The sequence below is a fragment of the Acinonyx jubatus genome, chromosome B4 (genome assembly GCF_027475565.1).
Source record: "Acinonyx jubatus isolate Ajub_Pintada_27869175 chromosome B4, VMU_Ajub_asm_v1.0, whole genome shotgun sequence".
NCBI classification, from domain to species: domain Eukaryota; kingdom Metazoa; phylum Chordata; class Mammalia; order Carnivora; family Felidae; genus Acinonyx; species Acinonyx jubatus.
The window spans coordinates 71939483-71956428 of record NC_069387.1 but is presented as its reverse complement, the minus strand read 5'-3'; the positions used below and the strand labels follow the sequence as shown (position 1 = coordinate 71956428).

Below are 16946 nucleotides of genomic sequence, written 5' to 3'. Positions count from 1 at the left end.
CTCTGGTAACCATCAGTTTGTTCTTTATAGTTAAGAGTCTGTTTTTTTGTCTCTTTTTTTCTTTATTCATTTGTTTTGTTACTTAAATTCCACGTATGAGTGAAATCATGGTGTTTGTCTTTCAGTGACTGACATTGTACTTAGCATAATACCCTCTAGGTCCATTCATGTTGTTGTGAATGGCAAGATTTCATTCTTTTTTGTGGCTGAGAAATATTCCATTGTAGATATATACCACATTTTCTTTATCCATTCATCTGTGAATGGATACTGGGGTGGCTTCCATAATTTGGCTATTATAAATAATGCTGCAATAAACATAGGGGCGCATATATCTTTTCAAATTAGTGTTTTCATATTCTTGGGGTAAATACCTGGTAGTGGAATTACTGGATCATATGGCATTTCTGTCTTTAACTTTTTGAGGAACTTCTGTACTGTTTCCCACAGTGGCTGCACCAGCTTGCATTCCCACCAACAGTACAAAAGGGTTCCTTTGTTTTCACATCTTCACCAACACTTATTGTTTCTTGTGTTTTTTAATTTAAGCCATTCTGACAAGTGTGGAGTGATATCTGATTGTGGTTTTGATTTGCATTTCCCTGATGATGAGTGATGTTGATCATCTTTCCATGTGTCGTTGACCATCTGTATCAGTCTTCTCTTGAAATGCCTTCCTGTGTCTTTCATTCTTTCATGTTTTCCAGTCTCTTTGTTACCTGCTTCTTTGCTCTTGTTCTTTTTTCCTTTTCCTTTTTAATAGATTGTTAACATTTCAGGGAAGGAACTCACAAAGGTCATTTAAGTTCAACCACTCATCCCTTTGGTGTGACGAATCTTCAAATGTAACACTATAATCTAGTAAGAACCTGATTGGTGGAGATTACAATAGGAAGATTTTCTTCTTGTTGTACAACCCATCCTTAACTGGATTGTTGTTGTTGCTGATTTATTTTTGGTTTTAAATAACTGTTCTATGTTTCTCTCCTCCTTTCACACTACCTCAGTATAACGCCTACATCCTCTTTAAGGCTTTGTCTATTGAAGGTCACCACGACAGACACTGTAGGTTTTTGTTTTGTTTTGTTTTGTTTGCAGAACAATTGGCTACCTAAGAGTTGGTTGAATTCTGCTTTGTGGGTACAGACCGACCCTGTGGAAACTCTTTTTTTAATAATACCTTTATCATCTGAGACCACATGTCAAAGGCACCCTTGCCCATAGCCCATTTTTAAGTCAGTAAATAGAAATTTTATTTCAGTTTCTTTGCCAGAGGTCAGTGCTTTTTAACACGCAATTGCAGTTTTTAAATAGTGAGATAACAGAAACTTGTGATAAGCTGCATGACCTAGTTATTTTGAATAGACTTTTCCATTACAAAAAAGGTTGGCTTTATTTGTTTTTAGAAAATAGTTTACAGAAATACAAAGATATAAAGAGATATAAAGAGGAGAACATTTTGGAACAACACAAAGAGAATAAAGAGGCGTTCTTTCAGTACTTCATTCTTACTGAGCTAGATTTCCCTGCAGCCTAAGCTACTCCATAATTCCTAAAAAGAAGATGCATATTTGGTTTGTGGAGGGTCTTCTGAGTTGCTACTGCATGGGCAGGTACATTTGGAAGGAGAGGGAGTGAGGACACCACATAACCGCTCGGGATGCAAAGTGACCTCATGGCTCAGTCTGTGCCACAGAAAAATAGTAAATAGGTAAGAGTCAGAAAACTCCATTCAGACCAGAGTATAAGAAGACTCATGGAAGATGAGGGCTTTGAACTGGGAGGACAGGGATGCCTGGGTGGCTCAGTCAGTTAAGTGTCCAGCTCTTGATTTCGGCTCAGGTCATATCATCAAGGTTCTTGAGTTTGAGCCCTGCGTCAGTCTCTGTGCTATCAGTGCAGAGCCTGCTTGGGATTCTGTCTCTGTCTCTCTCTCTCTCTGCCCCTCCTGCAGTCTCTCTCTCTCTCTCTCTGTCTCTCAAAATAAATAAATAAATAAACTTTTTAAAATCTTAAAAAAAAAAAAATGCATTTTGAACAGGCAGAACTGCACTGGCTGAGAGGAGGGTCTCCTGAAGAGAGAGTGGATTCCGACTATAGTTGACCCTCGAACAACACAGGTTTGAACTGCACGGGTCCAATTTTTTTAGCAAATACAGTACAGTACTGGCAATAATTTTTTTTTTTTTTTTAGAAGTTTTTATTTGTTTTTGAGAGAAAGAGAGAGAGAGCAGGGGAGGGGCAGAGAGAGAGGGACAGAGAGAGAATCCCAAGCAGGCTCTACACTGTCAGTGCAGAGCCTGATGCAGGGCTTGAACTCACAAACTGTGAGATCATGACCTGAGCCAAAGCCACGAGTTGGACGCTTAACTGACTGAGCCACCCAGACACCCCGGAAATAATTTTCTTAATACAGTTTTCTTTTCTCTAGCTCACTTCAGTGTAAGAATACAGTATATAATACATGTAACATACAAAGTATGTGTAATCAATTGTTTGTGTTATCAGTAATTCTTCCAGTAGGCTATTACTAGTTAAGTGTTGGGGGAGTCAAAAGTGATACGTGGATTTCTGTTGCAGACTATGAGTCTGGAGTGCCCTCTTGTCCAGAAAGAGAACAGATGCAGAATTGAATACAAGACAGGCTAATGTCAGGGAGGAGACAAGAGCCCCAAACAGGTGTTTTGTCTCCGTATTTATTGAGCTCACAGGATATTACCCACATGGTGAGCATGAAGAAAACCAGATATTACACACGTGAGCATGGAGAAAACAGTCAGACAGTAATCATTAACTTATGTGTGTAAGAAGCAAAGGGTCTGGGGGGCAAGTGGAGTTTGTGATCAAAGCACAATAGTATATTGGCATCAGATGGAAAGTAATTTCCAGCAAGTGATATAACAAGTTACTCGTGATCCCATTATAATATCTTGCTAGCTAACCTTGGGTGCTTTCGCCCCATGGTGGCGGCTTTCTGTCCTAAACTTCTAACTCATTTATGTAAGCAAAACCTGTTTCCCCACAGATTTCCAACTGCACAGGAGGTCAGCATTCTTAACCCCTGTTGTTGTTCAAGGGTCAGCTGTACTTGTTTTTCAGAGTTTTCAGTCTCTGTTCTCAAAATGCACTGGTCTTGTCTCAGGCCTCACCCCTCTTGGGAAGATCATTTTGAGAAGCAGGGGAGCTAAGATTGGGACATTGAGACAAAATTAAATTAAGCAGTACAGGGAATCTGTACTTGAAGCTTTTTCAGTGGGGGAGCCAGTGAAGATTTTTGGGAAAACCTATTAAGCCTAACCTCCGCAGAAAGTAGACTGGAAGAGCAGAATCAGGAAGACACTTGATGCACAATGTTTTCTAATGTGCTTTTTAATGGTTACTTGCTACTGTATGTCAGTTTATCATACTCCCCCTGTAGAAGTTCCGTAAGAAAGACCCAGCAATCATGCAGGGACTTTATTCTTTATCCTTTTACGTTGCACAATGTTTGACCCTACTGAAGGCCCCTGGTGTCAAGGTGTCTGTGGCCCATCCCCTGCCCACCAGTCCTCTGCCACCAGCTCTGAGTGCCGCCAGGCTAGGAACTTAGATCTGCTGTCACAGGCGTTTTATCGGTGTTTGGTTTGGTTTCTTTGAAAATGTTGGGGTTTTTCTTTTGACTTAAAAATAATAGAAATTCTTGGGGGCACCTGGGTGGCTCAGTCAGTTAAGCATCCGACTCTATTTCAGCTCAGGTCATGATCTCATGGTTTGTGAGTTCAAGCCCTGCATTGGGTTCTGTGCTGATGGCACGGAGCCTGCTTGGGATTCTCTCTCTCCCTCTCTCTCTCTCTCTCTCTCTCTCTCTGCCCCTCCCCTGCTTGTGTGTCCACTTGCGCACACGCGCTCTCTCTCTCTCTCTCTCAAAATAAATAAGTAAACATTAAAAAAATAATGGAAATTCTATTTGGAAAACAGGTCCCTCCACAAGAAAGGCAAATGAGGGAGCTTCTAGATGAAGATTTGGTTAGGATTGAGTTATTAAAATTAACCTGATTAAATAGAGCCTTTTACTTAATAGCAACGCTAAATAGGAGTCCATTTCACCTTGGCAAGTCCAGCACCCACTTTCTTTGGGCTGCCTGTGTGAAAAGGAAGACACCTTTCCCTTGCCCCTCTTCAGCCAGATCTGTAAACCTCAGTTCTGTGTAAAGATTTAAAATGTTAAGGGCAAAAGAAGGGCCACACCAATCATTAATAACAATGCTATCCAGCTGCCAGATTGGTCTCCAAAGATACTTTCATTATGTCATTCTCTTGCTAAGAGCCTGCAATACTATTTCTTAGGCGTCTGCCTTTAAGTTTCCTCTGGCTAGTCCCACCCAATAGAAGAAGCGTTTCCTTCTCTGGATTCCTGATCTCATCTCAGGTTTGCACAGTCAAACCTATTCTGGTTTTAGTGGCACAGTTTCTCCTGAGTGTCAGGAGACCGAGGTTTCCTTCTACCTCCTTTCGCTCTCTCACGGTAACTGGACAGGTTGTAGACACAGGCAGATGCTGAAGGGAATAAGCCAGAGATTGTGCTGCTTATATGAGGTGATGGTCCCAGAGGAAGTTTATAGTATGTATATTGCTTGTCTTTAGTTTGTCAGGGCAAAATGAAGCAAACTTGGAGAAGTAATGCCAGGGAGAAGCCAGACCTCTTAGATTAAAGATGAAAAAGGTAGGTAGCTATAGTAAACCAACATTGACGATGTCTGTCTTTCGTTTAAAAATGTTTTATTGTGAAATACCACATCATTCAAAACAGCTTATGAAAATCTAGTGTACGGTTTAAAGATACCTGCTTGAAAATAGTCCAGTTCAAGCGGCTTCATGTTTGGTAGTGAAAAAATTCACTGTGACTAGTTCTTGCTGAGACCAGACAATGACATTTTCAGAAGAAGAGCCTAAAAGCATCCCTAACGTGTTTTACTAATACATGCAACAGTTTACCTACGAATGGCCCTTTCTTTGACAATAATAACATTTGTTTTCTTAATGGGGAATTTTCTTTTTTAATTAGAAATTTAGGCCATAAAGTTCTCATATTAACACTGAATATATCTGATGATTCTTAGAGCTTTCTGAATTCCTGCTTCAATTTTTTAAAACATACTTTTTAAAATTTTATTTATTAATTTTTAGTTTTATTTATTTATTTATTTATTTATTTTTTAACGTTTATTTATTTTTGAGACAGAGAGAGACAGAGCATGAGTGGGGGAGGGTCAGAGAGAGAGAGGGAGACACAGAATCTGAAACAGGCTCCAGGCTTTGCACTGTCAGCATAGAGCCCGACGCGGGGCTCAAACTCACAGACCGCGAGATCGTGACCTGAGCCGAAGTCGGCCGCTTAACCGACTGAGCCACCCAGGTGCCCCTCTTTTTTTTTTTTTTTTAACGTTTATTTATTTTTGAGACAGACAGAGCATGAGTGGGGGAGGGTCAAGTTTTTTTTTATTTTTTTATTTTTAAGAGAGAGACAGAGCATGAGCAGGGAAGGGGCAGAGAGAGACACACAGAATCTGAAGCAGGCTCCAGGCTCTGAGCTATCAGCACAGAGCCTGACGTGGGGCTTGAACCCTCGGACTGCCAGGTCATGACCTGAGCCAAAGTCAGACGCTTAACCAACTGAGCCCCACAGGCGCCCCTGTTTTTATTTTTTTTTAATGTTTTTATGTATTTTGAGAGAGAGAGAGTGTGTGTGTGTGTGCGCGCGCGAGTGGGGGAGGGGTAGAGAGAGGGAGAGAGAATCCCAAGCAGGCTGTTAGCTAGGAGCCCAACACAAGGCTCGAACTCACAAACCTTGAGATCATGCCCTGAGCCAAAATTAAGAGTCAGACACTTAACCAACTGAATCACCCAGGCACCGCTCCAGTATTTTTTTAAATGCCAGCTTTATAGGGCATCTGGGTGGCTGTTGGTTAAGCATCCGACTCATGGTCTCACGGTTTGTGAGTTCGAACCCCACATCGGGCTCTCTGCTGTCAGTGCGGAGCCCACTTTGGACCCTCTGTCTCCCTCTCCCTCTCTCTCTCTCTCTCTCTCTCTGCCTCTCCCCCACTCTCAAAAATAAATAATCATTTAAAAAAATAAATGCCAGCTTTATAGTATCCTTGACATTACCTAATTTTCAGTTAGAGAAAAATCTACATAAAAGTTAACTTGTATTGTGTATAGTCATTTATTAGTATTGAATGATTCGAATCTGAATGATTCGAGATTATAGTTCTTTTTGATTTAGGGTTGTCTTTCACTTCATCTCAGGATGAGCACCTGCTGTTAATAGTGTTTTGTACTAAGTACAGTGAGGGGTATAAAAACAAATGAGGTGGGGCCCCTGGGTTGCTCAGTCAGTTGAGCGTCTGACTTCGGCTCAGGTCATGGTCTTGTGGTCTGTGAGTTCGAGCCCCTTGTTGGGCTCTGTGCTGACATATCAGAGCCTGGAGCCTCCTTCGGATTCTGTGTCTCCCTCTCTCTCTGCCCCTCCCCTGCTCATGCTCTGTCTCTGTGTCAAAAATAAATAAACATTAAAAAAAATTAAAAACAAATGAGGCAAAGTATCTGCCCTTGGGACACTCATAGTTTACTTGGTAAAACAAGAGTGTAAACAACTAATACTGGCAAGGGACAAAGCAAAATAAAACAGAAAGGTGGTTGAATAGGGCTGTAAACTCTTAAGTAATTGACTGATAACTTTCCCTGTGTGATGTTTTGATAAGTAATAATGTTAACCTTCAATCATTATTGTGAAATTAAATTATTCTGCATGTCTTTACAGCAAATTTATTTCTGATCGCGAAAGTAGAAGAAGTCTCACTAACAGCCACTTGGAAAAAAAGAAATGTGATGACTATGTAAGTGTCATTATAATAAAGTTTGCTTATTTGTTTGAATCCCATAAATTGGGACAGATGTTTTTAATGCATGTAGCATCCTACCAAAAGTATAGCTATTTATATTCCCCAGGATATTCCATGGACCCTGTGTGTTTTCTCCTGAAACCCATTTTGGAAAATAACCAGACCACTAAACAAGTATTTCTTGAATTTTATTTCTGCACTGGTTCCTAATAGTGCTTTAAAGACTTTGACATGATGAACTTTCTTGGGGACGGTTTTGCTTATGTTTGTCTCTGTGTTTAGATTCCAGGAACAACCTCCTTAGGCATGTCTGTTTTTAACCTAAGCAATGCCATTATGGGCAGTGGGATTTTGGGACTCGCCTTTGCCCTGGCAAACACCGGAATTCTACTTTTTCTGTGAGTGTTGACAGTGCTGTAATTTCCATTTTAAAACTGTATTTTCTGTATGTTCCTGTTCATGTACAGAAGACACTGGAAATATTTCCAAGTAGTTTTTATTTCATTTTATGTTTTTACTAACTTGGCTAAGTTGCGAGTACATACTTTTATATTGTTTATTGGAATGATTTTCCAAGTTGCACCTAACGTTTATAAGAAAATGGAAGGAGAAAATCTTTTCATTAATCAAAAACACCAAAATAAGCATTTATAAAAAGGATTAAAAGATTTCAAGATAGCATTTTTTGGTATTTTTGGATTCTTTACCTGTCATTTTAAATCTCAGCTAAAAGGTCAAAATATTAAGAGGTATTTAATCCAACCACTCACCACTTCGGTGTTTGGATTGCAGTGGAACATGTACTATATCCAAAGGTGATTGTAAATTTGTTTGTAATAAATAGCCAAGAAGCACAGATGAGAAATTAGCATGTACTTTTCTCTGAGAGTTAGTTAAAAGAAATTAGGCAATTTTGTTTTTAAATAACTTTTTCTCACACTGTTGAATGGGATTTTCTGCAAATGTACAGAGAGCTTATTTTTAGTTGGAACAAGATGAAAACAGACATAGAATTTATACCAGGAAAATTCTCACCCAGCCTGATTCCCTTCTCAAACCTCTAAGGAGTGTCAGGGGTGTTTTGCCTGATGAGGCAAGGAGGACATTCTCTTCTTCCAGCCTTTTCCCCACAAGACTACACTCACGTCTTTGTTGGCCTTGCTGAGTAGTCTGTATCCCTGGGTCGTTTAGATAGGAGCATCATCTATGCTTGGAAGCAGTGACCAAAATGGCTAGTAATCCTACAAATTGTGCATATACCTTTAGAAAGACTTAGAAAACTGCAGTGAAAGTACATTGTTACCCATTCCATTACTCAGGGATCAGTGATGTCCAGCCATGCTGTGCCATACTGGTCAGTAGCACTAGGGATTAATACTCTTTATAAATTAAAAAAAAAAGTTTTTATTTATTTTTGAGAGATAGAGCACTAGCTGGGGAGGGACAGAGAGAGAGGGAGACACAGAATCCGAAGCAGGCTTCAGGCTCTGAGCTCTCAGCACAGAGCCCGATGCGGGGCTCAAACTCATGGAACTCGTGAACCGCGAGATCTTGACCTGAGCCGAAGTCAGACGCTCAACCGACTGGGCCACCCAGGCGCCTCTAGTGATTAATACTGTTATGTGTAAATCACTAAAGATGTCCTTCCTAGACTTAAAACTCTGTATAGGACAGTGAATTCAATGCATTTCTTCTTTATTGTCCATCCAACTCAGTAAATCCAACTGTAGCCTCTTCTCTTTATTGCCCTGGGTGGATCTTTCTATGTAGCCTTTCTGTTTATGTATATCTTGAGCCAGGTGCCAGGTTTTAGGGTAAAATGATAAGAGTTGGACAAAATATTTCTCTGGCGATTTTTTTATTGGTATCTGTGGAATTCTGACCCTCTGAGGATGCCACGGGGTGGCTTGTGCAGCTGCGCTTGTGGTTTTCAGAGCAGCGGCAGGAGACACCTGACTGCTAGTCCCAATTCCTCTTCTAAATGGCTGTGTAGTCTTAAGCAAGTGACTTGGCCACTCTGAGCTTCAGTTTCCTATTCTGTAAAACAAGGAAATTGCCCTAGAAAAATCTCAGAACCCTGCCAACCTCCGAAACCCTATGGTTCTGTGACTAATTTTAGTTATTCCAAAGCTGGAAATATGTTCAGCTCAGAAATGTGTTTTACATTGATTTACTTTTTTTTTTTTTTTAGTTACTGCAGTATATCAAGTAGTTAGTTCTATGTTTAACATAGTGAAGGGTCCATTCTTTGATGGTGGTAACAACAGCAACTCTTGCAGCTCTTACTTTGTAGCAGGTACTATTCTTAAGTGTTCTCTGCTGAATCCTTGCAAGTTTGTGAGATAGGTCCTATTAGTACTTCCCTGCTTGATGGATGAGGGAACCAAGACAGAGAGAACAGACTTTTAGTTTGGAATCTCTCTTTGTCACCATTCTGGGAATCCCCTTCACCTCTCTTCTCTGCTAGATCCCTTCCCTTGTTCCCCATGTTCCATTTCTTCCTCTTTCTGAATGTTCTTCCTTTTGTTGCTGAGAAGGGATGAATAGAAATAATTTTTTGAGGCCTCCATGTCTGCAACATGACTTTATTCTGACTTCACCTTTGATTGGCAGTTTGGCTGGATATAGAACTCTATATTGGCAGTAAGTTCCTTTCAGAATTTTGAACGTATTGCTCCCTTGTTTTCCGGTCTCTTCTGGTGTGACGTCCCATATCCTCCTGATTCCCGGTCCTTGTATAGCCAGGGTTTTTGTTTTATTTTATTTTGTTTCTGGAAATTTGTTGAATCTCTTTGTCCCCCATGTTCTGCAGCTTTACAGTGATGTGTCTTGATGTGGGCCTGTTTTCATCCATTGTGTCAGGCTGTTGGTACATCCTTTTCTTTTGGAAGTTCATGGTCTTCAGTTTGGGGACATTTTCTAATATGTTTTTAACATTTATTTTTGAGAGAGAGAGACAGAGGCTAGGGAGGGAGGGACAGAGAGAGAGAGGGAGACACAGAATCTGAAACAGGCTCCAGGCTCTGAGCTGTCAGCACAGAGCCTGACATGGGGCTTGTACTCAAAAACTGTGAGATCATGACCTGAGCCAAAGTAGGAAGCCTAACTGACTGAGCCACCCAGGTGCCCCAGGGGACATTTTCTTATACACTATTGTGTTAATGAATTTCTTCCTCCTCTTTCCCCTTTTTACTCTTTCTGGAACTACTCCCCAGATTCTGGACCTTTCTGGACTTGTCCTCTAATTTTTATTCTTTTCTTAAATTTTCATTTTGATAATTTTTCTCTGTAGTTTCTGGAATATGTGTAGTTTCTGGAAAATTTTTTCCCAGCTCTTTAGTGAATATTATTTCTGTTATTATTTTTTTATTTACAGGAGCTTTTAAAAAATTCTTGGAATGTTCTTTTTTGATATTCTGTTATTTTGTTTTATGATTTCAGTGTATTCTCCAAGGATTCTAATGACAGGTTTCCTCTTTTACGAAAAATTTTGAACAAAAAGTAGAAAGAATAGTATGAGATTCCCCTGTTCCCGTCATCTCCTGGCCTCACTTATTTAATCATCCACCTCACCTAGATTCTCTCAAAGCAAATCCCAGCTCTCATATCATTTCATCCATAAATATTTCCGTATATTTCTCATTATATATATATATGTGTATTACATATATGTATGTATTACATATGTATACATATGTATATTTATTACATATATATGTATTGCATATATATGTATGTGTGTATATATATGTATATATGTATGTGTGTGTGTGTATATATATATATATACACATACATATATAATGGACGACTAAAACATAACCATAATAGTCGTACCTAAAAATTATCAACAGTTCCTTAATATCATCAAATAGCCAAACAATATTTGAATCGCCTGTTTATCTCATTTAAAAAAAAACCAATTGGATTTTCCAAATCAGTACTCAGATAAAGTCCATATAGTGCAATTGGTTGACATGTGTTCTAATTTCTTTTAATCTATAGGTTCCCCCAATTCTCTCTCTCCTTTGTATTCTATTCCATATATTTGTTGAAGAAACTGGGCCATTTGTCCTATAGAGGTCCCACAGTCTGAATTGTGCTGATTGTATCTCTGTTGCAAGTTCATTTTTGGTTTGTTTGTTGGCTTTGGACTCTATCTTTCATTTTGGAATCCTTCCTCAGATATCGGGTGGTACTTCTTTGTCTGTTATATTTAAAAATAAGGGATGGGGGAAACCAGCCTAATTCAAGCCCGGCACAGGTGAGTGGGAGCTTGTTGGCAATAGCTTCACTTAAAAGGGTTGTCTACAGCCCTTTACTTGGGGAACCACCAGTGTCAGTAACTCTTTGGCTGTTTCAGATTGCCCAGCATCTTCCTGTCTCCTGCCGGAGGGTCTGAGCATTTCTGCCATCTTTCTGGGAACCAAGGTGGGGGTAGGGCTTGTGGTGAATATCTCACTTGCATGTGTTCACCGAATCCCAGCTTTCATGACAGTACCCACTCCCCAACAAGTTGTATTGAGTCCCTCACCCAGAGACCTATATTTTATACTTTCCAGAGAATGTATCTTCACGTATATACTTCTGCCAGATGGAGGGGGAGCAATCATAGCTTTACAGAACAGGGGCCTGGTCTGGGGACTCTCACTATCTCTTGAAGATCCCCTTTATTCTAGCTCATCCCTTCCAGTGTTCCCTATTTCCAGTAATGCCCTCAGGGCCTTTTGAGAATTCTGTGGTGAAAATTAGATTGGTCTTGGCTTTCTCCACTGCTAATTTAAGGTTCAGCTTTGTCTGCTTTCCAGTTCTGAAATTTTGTTATTATTGTCCTCTCATGCTCTTAGGAGGGAGCAGGAGTAAGTTCTTGTATTCAATCTACCTTTCCTAGAATTCAGTTGACTTTTAATTATAGTGATTCAGGGATAATTGATCTCTTGTCTCATGACTCTTTAGTTTCCAACTGAAGCAAAGAACTGGAAAAACTTGACTCTTATGGTTGCAGGAAGACTTCCCCCACATAAAATTATTATAGATCATTCGGTTATTTGCAAGATGCATGAAAAGCGGGCGCAACAAATCATCAAGTGAAAGCTCACGAAGGTAGCTGTATAAAGACCCAAACTTAAAGTTTTTCACAAAATGTAGAACAAGGACTCACTCTGTGTGTTGTAAAACCAGCTGCTCCTACAGCTGCTCAAAGCCAAGAAGCAGTTGGCAGGATCAAGATATTTCATCTGGTACAAGGCCCTGTTCCAGACTCATATTAGCCAACATGGAAAAAGAGTCCAAGCCTGTCCAAACTTCTTTAGAAAAGCAGCCGGAAGGCTCCTCCGAGTCTCCCTGAGGCTGGGTGCGGAGCTCTTCACTGGAGTCATCTGAAAACTTGCAGGAGTGATTTCTTTTTCTTGGATGAGTTTGGGGCTCATTTTTTTTTTTTTTGACCTAACCATAATGGCTGTCATCCCTGTTTAGCACACATCTGATTCAGTTGGATTCGGCGAACTCTGCCCTGTTGTAAGAATACAGTTCAGTTTTGTGTTTTCCTGAATTCCGAAGCCCTATAATTCCATCTGAGGAACAGGAGGTGTGGGAATGGGGAATCTCAGCTGACCGTTGTTCTGACAGTAGGTGTTCTCTGTTGGAAACAAAACGGGGCCGTACCCAGAGGCAGCCGTTTGGGGATGTGCTGAGGCACAAGTATCTCAGGGTAAAATGCACCCACTGAATTGAGTTTTCCTAAGAGTGGGTATCCTAGGAAAATGCAATGGGTGCTGAAGAATCTTCCACCGTAACTTCCTGTTCTACCACTAATTTTTTTTTTTTTACATAGTTTCTCCTTAACTCTGTCATAGCCAAAGTGGCATCAAAAGTAAATATTGGCATGTAAGAATGGCAGGTTTTGTTTTTATTTCACTTTACCGTCTCCCTCACTCTGGCCCAAAACGGGAAAGTTACATTTCTAAAGATATCTATTAAAGGCATACATTATATAGAAAGTTAATGTCTTTAGAACGTATCATCTCATAGTAGTAGGTAAATGAGAGGTTTATTAAACTACACAGAATCTGACAAAGCAATAAATGCTTTATGTTTTCCCATAACTTCTTAGCAGGTGTTATTGTTTATTATTATTTTAATAATGTAGCCCTTAGGTATAAAACCACGAAAAAGGAGAATGTAATTCATGATACTTCTGAGAGCTCAATGATGTCATCATTTATTGTAAACAGTGCGTTTTTAAACCACCTGTTTGAAATATAATTCTAAAACAACATAACAATCTATGTAGACAATAGTTTAAATTTTAGTATGGTTCATTACAACTCCAGACTTTTTTGAGTCTTGTTTTCTATTTTCTATGGCTGTAAGGATACAAAAGATAAATAGCTAAAAACACTTTGAAAAGTGGCACGCAAGAAGATTATGTACTGTTCCAACCTCACAGGGCTGCTATGAGAGAGTGTGTGGGTGTGTGGGTGTGGGTGTGTATGTTGTGAGTGTGTGTGTGAGGGAGAGAAAGAGATGAAGAGAGTACCAGTAATGTAACACCTGGTATTCAGTAGCACTATATAGTAAGTATTTGCTGAAGTATTAATTAGGTAGTCACTAAATAACGGTTAACATTTATTGAACACTATTCTACTTGCCATATTATCTCATTTAATCTTCATCACCACTCAGAAGTATTAGCTCCATTTTACAGATGAAGTAACTGAGGCTTAATAACTACTTAGCAAGTTGGGGAACCAGGGTTCCATCCAGGCTTTCTTGACTCTAGAACCTGTGTGATCTAAAACTATATACTATAAAACTAAAACTATATACTGCTTGGGTGCCTGGCTGGCTTAGTTATTAAAGTGTCTGACTTCGGCTTAGGTCATGATATCATGGTTCATGAGTTCGAGCTCCACATTAGGCTCTCTCCTGTCAGCACAGAGCTTGCTTTGGACCCTCTGTCCTCCTCTTTCTCTGCACCCCCCTCTTCTCCTCGTGTGCTCTCTCTCTCTCTCAAAAATAAACATTAAAAAGAAAAAGGGACAAAACACTATACTGCCTTTTAGTGATGCCTCTTCCATAACCAAATTTTCATTATTACTGTATATCACAAGAGAAATTTTATTCTTATCAATAGATACTAGCAAGTTAATATTTTAGCTTTAAAATCACTTTGTATAGGAGGGCACTTGTGATGAGCACTGGGTGTTATATGTAAGTAACGAATCACTAAATTCTACTCCTGAAACCAATACTATATGTTAACTAACTTGAATTTAAATAAAATCTTGGAAGAAAAAAAAAAAATAAAGTCATCTTGTGTAATCTGTCAGTATTCCTGGATTATTTTACTGTTTCGAAAAGAACCATTGTAATGGAAATAGTTCTGCAATATCAAATGCACCAAATTGTAGATCAGCAGTGGTCAAGTTCCTGGTCACAGCCAGTAAAATATATGCCTAAAGTATATTATAAAACCAATATAACTTCTGAACTGCTTCATATTTGTCATATCTACACCTGACTTGGTCTCATGTGGCTATTTAAGATTCCCCACTGTCTTCATGAGCCCTTGGATTTAATTCCTTCCAAAGATTTAAATTTTCTTCCTGAGAATTAAAACACAAGTACTAGCAATGTCAGATGATGCCAAGTCCATTATTAGGGAATTGCTTACATAATCATAGTAGTTCTATAAAATAAAATATTAGGCTACTATGTCAAAGAGTAAACTAGATTTATATGTACTGGTGTGGAAAAATTTCCCCAGAATATTATTATGTGAAAAAACCTGAATGCTGGGTGGAAGTGAGCAGAGAGGGAGACTGTATACGTATATACCCTACAGACTAGTCGGGAGGGCACATAAGCAAGCTGTGGACAGTGGATACTTCTGGAGAGTGACACGGGGTCTAGGGTGGAGCAGAAGTGCAAATACGCTCTTTGTATTTTCTTTCTCTCTCTTTTTTCTTTTTAAAGTAAAGTTTATTTATCCTGTGAGAGACAGAGAGAATGCTAGTGGGGGAAGGGCACAGAGGTAGAGAATCCCAAGCAGGCTCCAAGCTGTCAGCACAGAGCCTGATGCAGGGCTTGAACTCATGAACCATGAGATCATGACTGGAGCTGAAACCAAGATTTGGATTCTTAACCAGCTAAGACACCCAGATGCCCCTGTATTCTCTTTTCTACCATGTGTTTTTGGGGGACGAATCTAGTTGGAAAAAAACCTTGTGTTTTAGAGAACTTAAAACCAATGCAATAAGGCTTTTTTTCTTCCCTCTTGCCTACAGAAAACTTGAGGAAAAACAGATTTTCAGTGTTGATGTTTAGACCACGAGAGCGAGAATAAGCCGTTGGTGCTGTGCCACCTTTCCAAACTATATTTTCAACCCCATCTCCCTTTAGATTGCCTCCCTTTCAGCTACACTAATCCCCTTCTTTTCTGTAAAGGTCACCTGCACTGTCCTCGTCACCTTGATTTTTTTCACCTCCCTATGCCCGTGCCCGTCTCTGCTGCTGAATGCCAATAGGCCTGTAAAGCCCAGTTGGATGCCATCTCCAAAAATGTTTCCCTGATCCTCCTACGTGCAGGGGAAGCTCTCCCTCTCTTGTGTTTCCAGTGTAATCTCTACCTTTCTAATTACAAGTATTACTTCCATTAATTAGGCATATATTTTACCTTCCTAATTGAACTCTGAGCCCTACAAGAGCAGGACTAATGTCTAATTCTTCGTTGTTCAAACATCCCCTCTGCCCCGACAAGATCTAGAATAGTTGCTTGCATATAAGATGATGCTCAATAAAGTTTCATTGAAATGAATGAATGAATGAATGAATATATAAGAATTAGATTTTGCAAAACAAAAAACAAGGCTTTAGGGCAAAACAAGGGCTCTCATAATTATTGCAGACTTATCAGAGGGAAAATATCAACCAAAACCCTTAGTTCACCCTCAAATTTGAAATGGGCTTTGGAGATGTAATGATAATAACAAGGTTAGCACGGGACTCACCACAAGTGATTACTTGGTTACTTTCCTGGGATTGCCTCCTTCATGTGAAAATTCTAAATAGTTCAGAGGCTGTTAAATACTGTAAGAGGTTGGTATTGCGTTGCTAAAAGGGCATTTGTTGTTAAATTGCTACTTGCAAAAAGGACAGTAATTGTCATTTTTAGTTTACAGCAATTACCTTCACTTTGTGGTTGAGTGTTTGCCTCAATTGTAGGTGAATTCTCTCTGTCTATTTCTTAATATTTACCTTTGTGGAGCGTGTTTTTCATTATCCTTCCACCAAAAAGATGCAACATTGTATTACCTATAATTACAGTGTTTACAAACATACCAGTAAATAGCCATGCCAGTAAGGGTAAATCTAAAATATAAGGATCTCTGTAAACCAAGATCAGACTTCCAGGGGCCTTCGCCTACATAAAGGAAGACAGAAATGGAATTGGAACCAGAGACCCATCAGCACAGTGCCTTGAGTCCTGTTCATGTCTTACAGGTATTTCATCATTATTATCCTGTCACCAAAAATGGGCTTCTCCTGATATCAGGAGGCTTGCATAAGGCTTACATAAGTGCCTCAGCATAGCTCTGAAGTCTGCATCTTTTCCAGCAAATTCTATGAGTTCGGGTGAGATTGCAGCACAGCTTCACAAATATGTACTCTGCACGTTCAAGAACCGCCATTGCTTCGTTACTTTATGTAGATTCCCAAAAGTATGAATCACACTCGCCAAGAGGGTCACTTTGCTCTTAGCAGTAATGCAGATGGTCTGTGTGGCTATTTATCAGGTTCTTCCTTGTAAATGTTAAGTTGTCTTCCCCTGTGCGCTCCTAAGCCAGCAGTTCTTTGCCTCTTGAGGAGAGACGACGCTGGATCTTGTGAAATAAAAATGATGCGATTAAAGAGGAAGTCAATAGGGAAGCCCTGCTCTTCCAGTGATCCTGGGAGGCCCATCCGTATAGTCACATTCATCTACCCTCTTGTCAATCAGTTACTTGTTTTTAAAATTCTTTGAGTTATAGTCACCGCTCCTTAGAAATGATCTGAAGAGAA

General features: G+C 39.7%; 1 protein-coding gene and 1 long non-coding RNA gene across 2 annotated transcripts in view; both read left to right on the top strand.

Moving 5' to 3' along the window:
- SLC38A1 (solute carrier family 38 member 1) overlaps positions 1–16946 on the top strand; it is a 63489-nt gene that overhangs the window by 21471 nt on the left and 25072 nt on the right. The window contains exons 4-5 of the mRNA XM_015065830.3: positions 6803–6878; positions 7167–7282. Coding sequence (XP_014921316.1) covers positions 6803–6878; positions 7167–7282 — 192 coding nt within the window. The remainder of the gene's footprint in view (positions 1–6802; positions 6879–7166; positions 7283–16946) is intronic.
- On the top strand, positions 7295–13893 carry LOC128316387 (uncharacterized). Its single transcript, XR_008300216.1, has 2 exons — positions 7295–12424; positions 12463–13893. It is a non-coding gene; the product is annotated as an uncharacterized LOC128316387 (long non-coding RNA).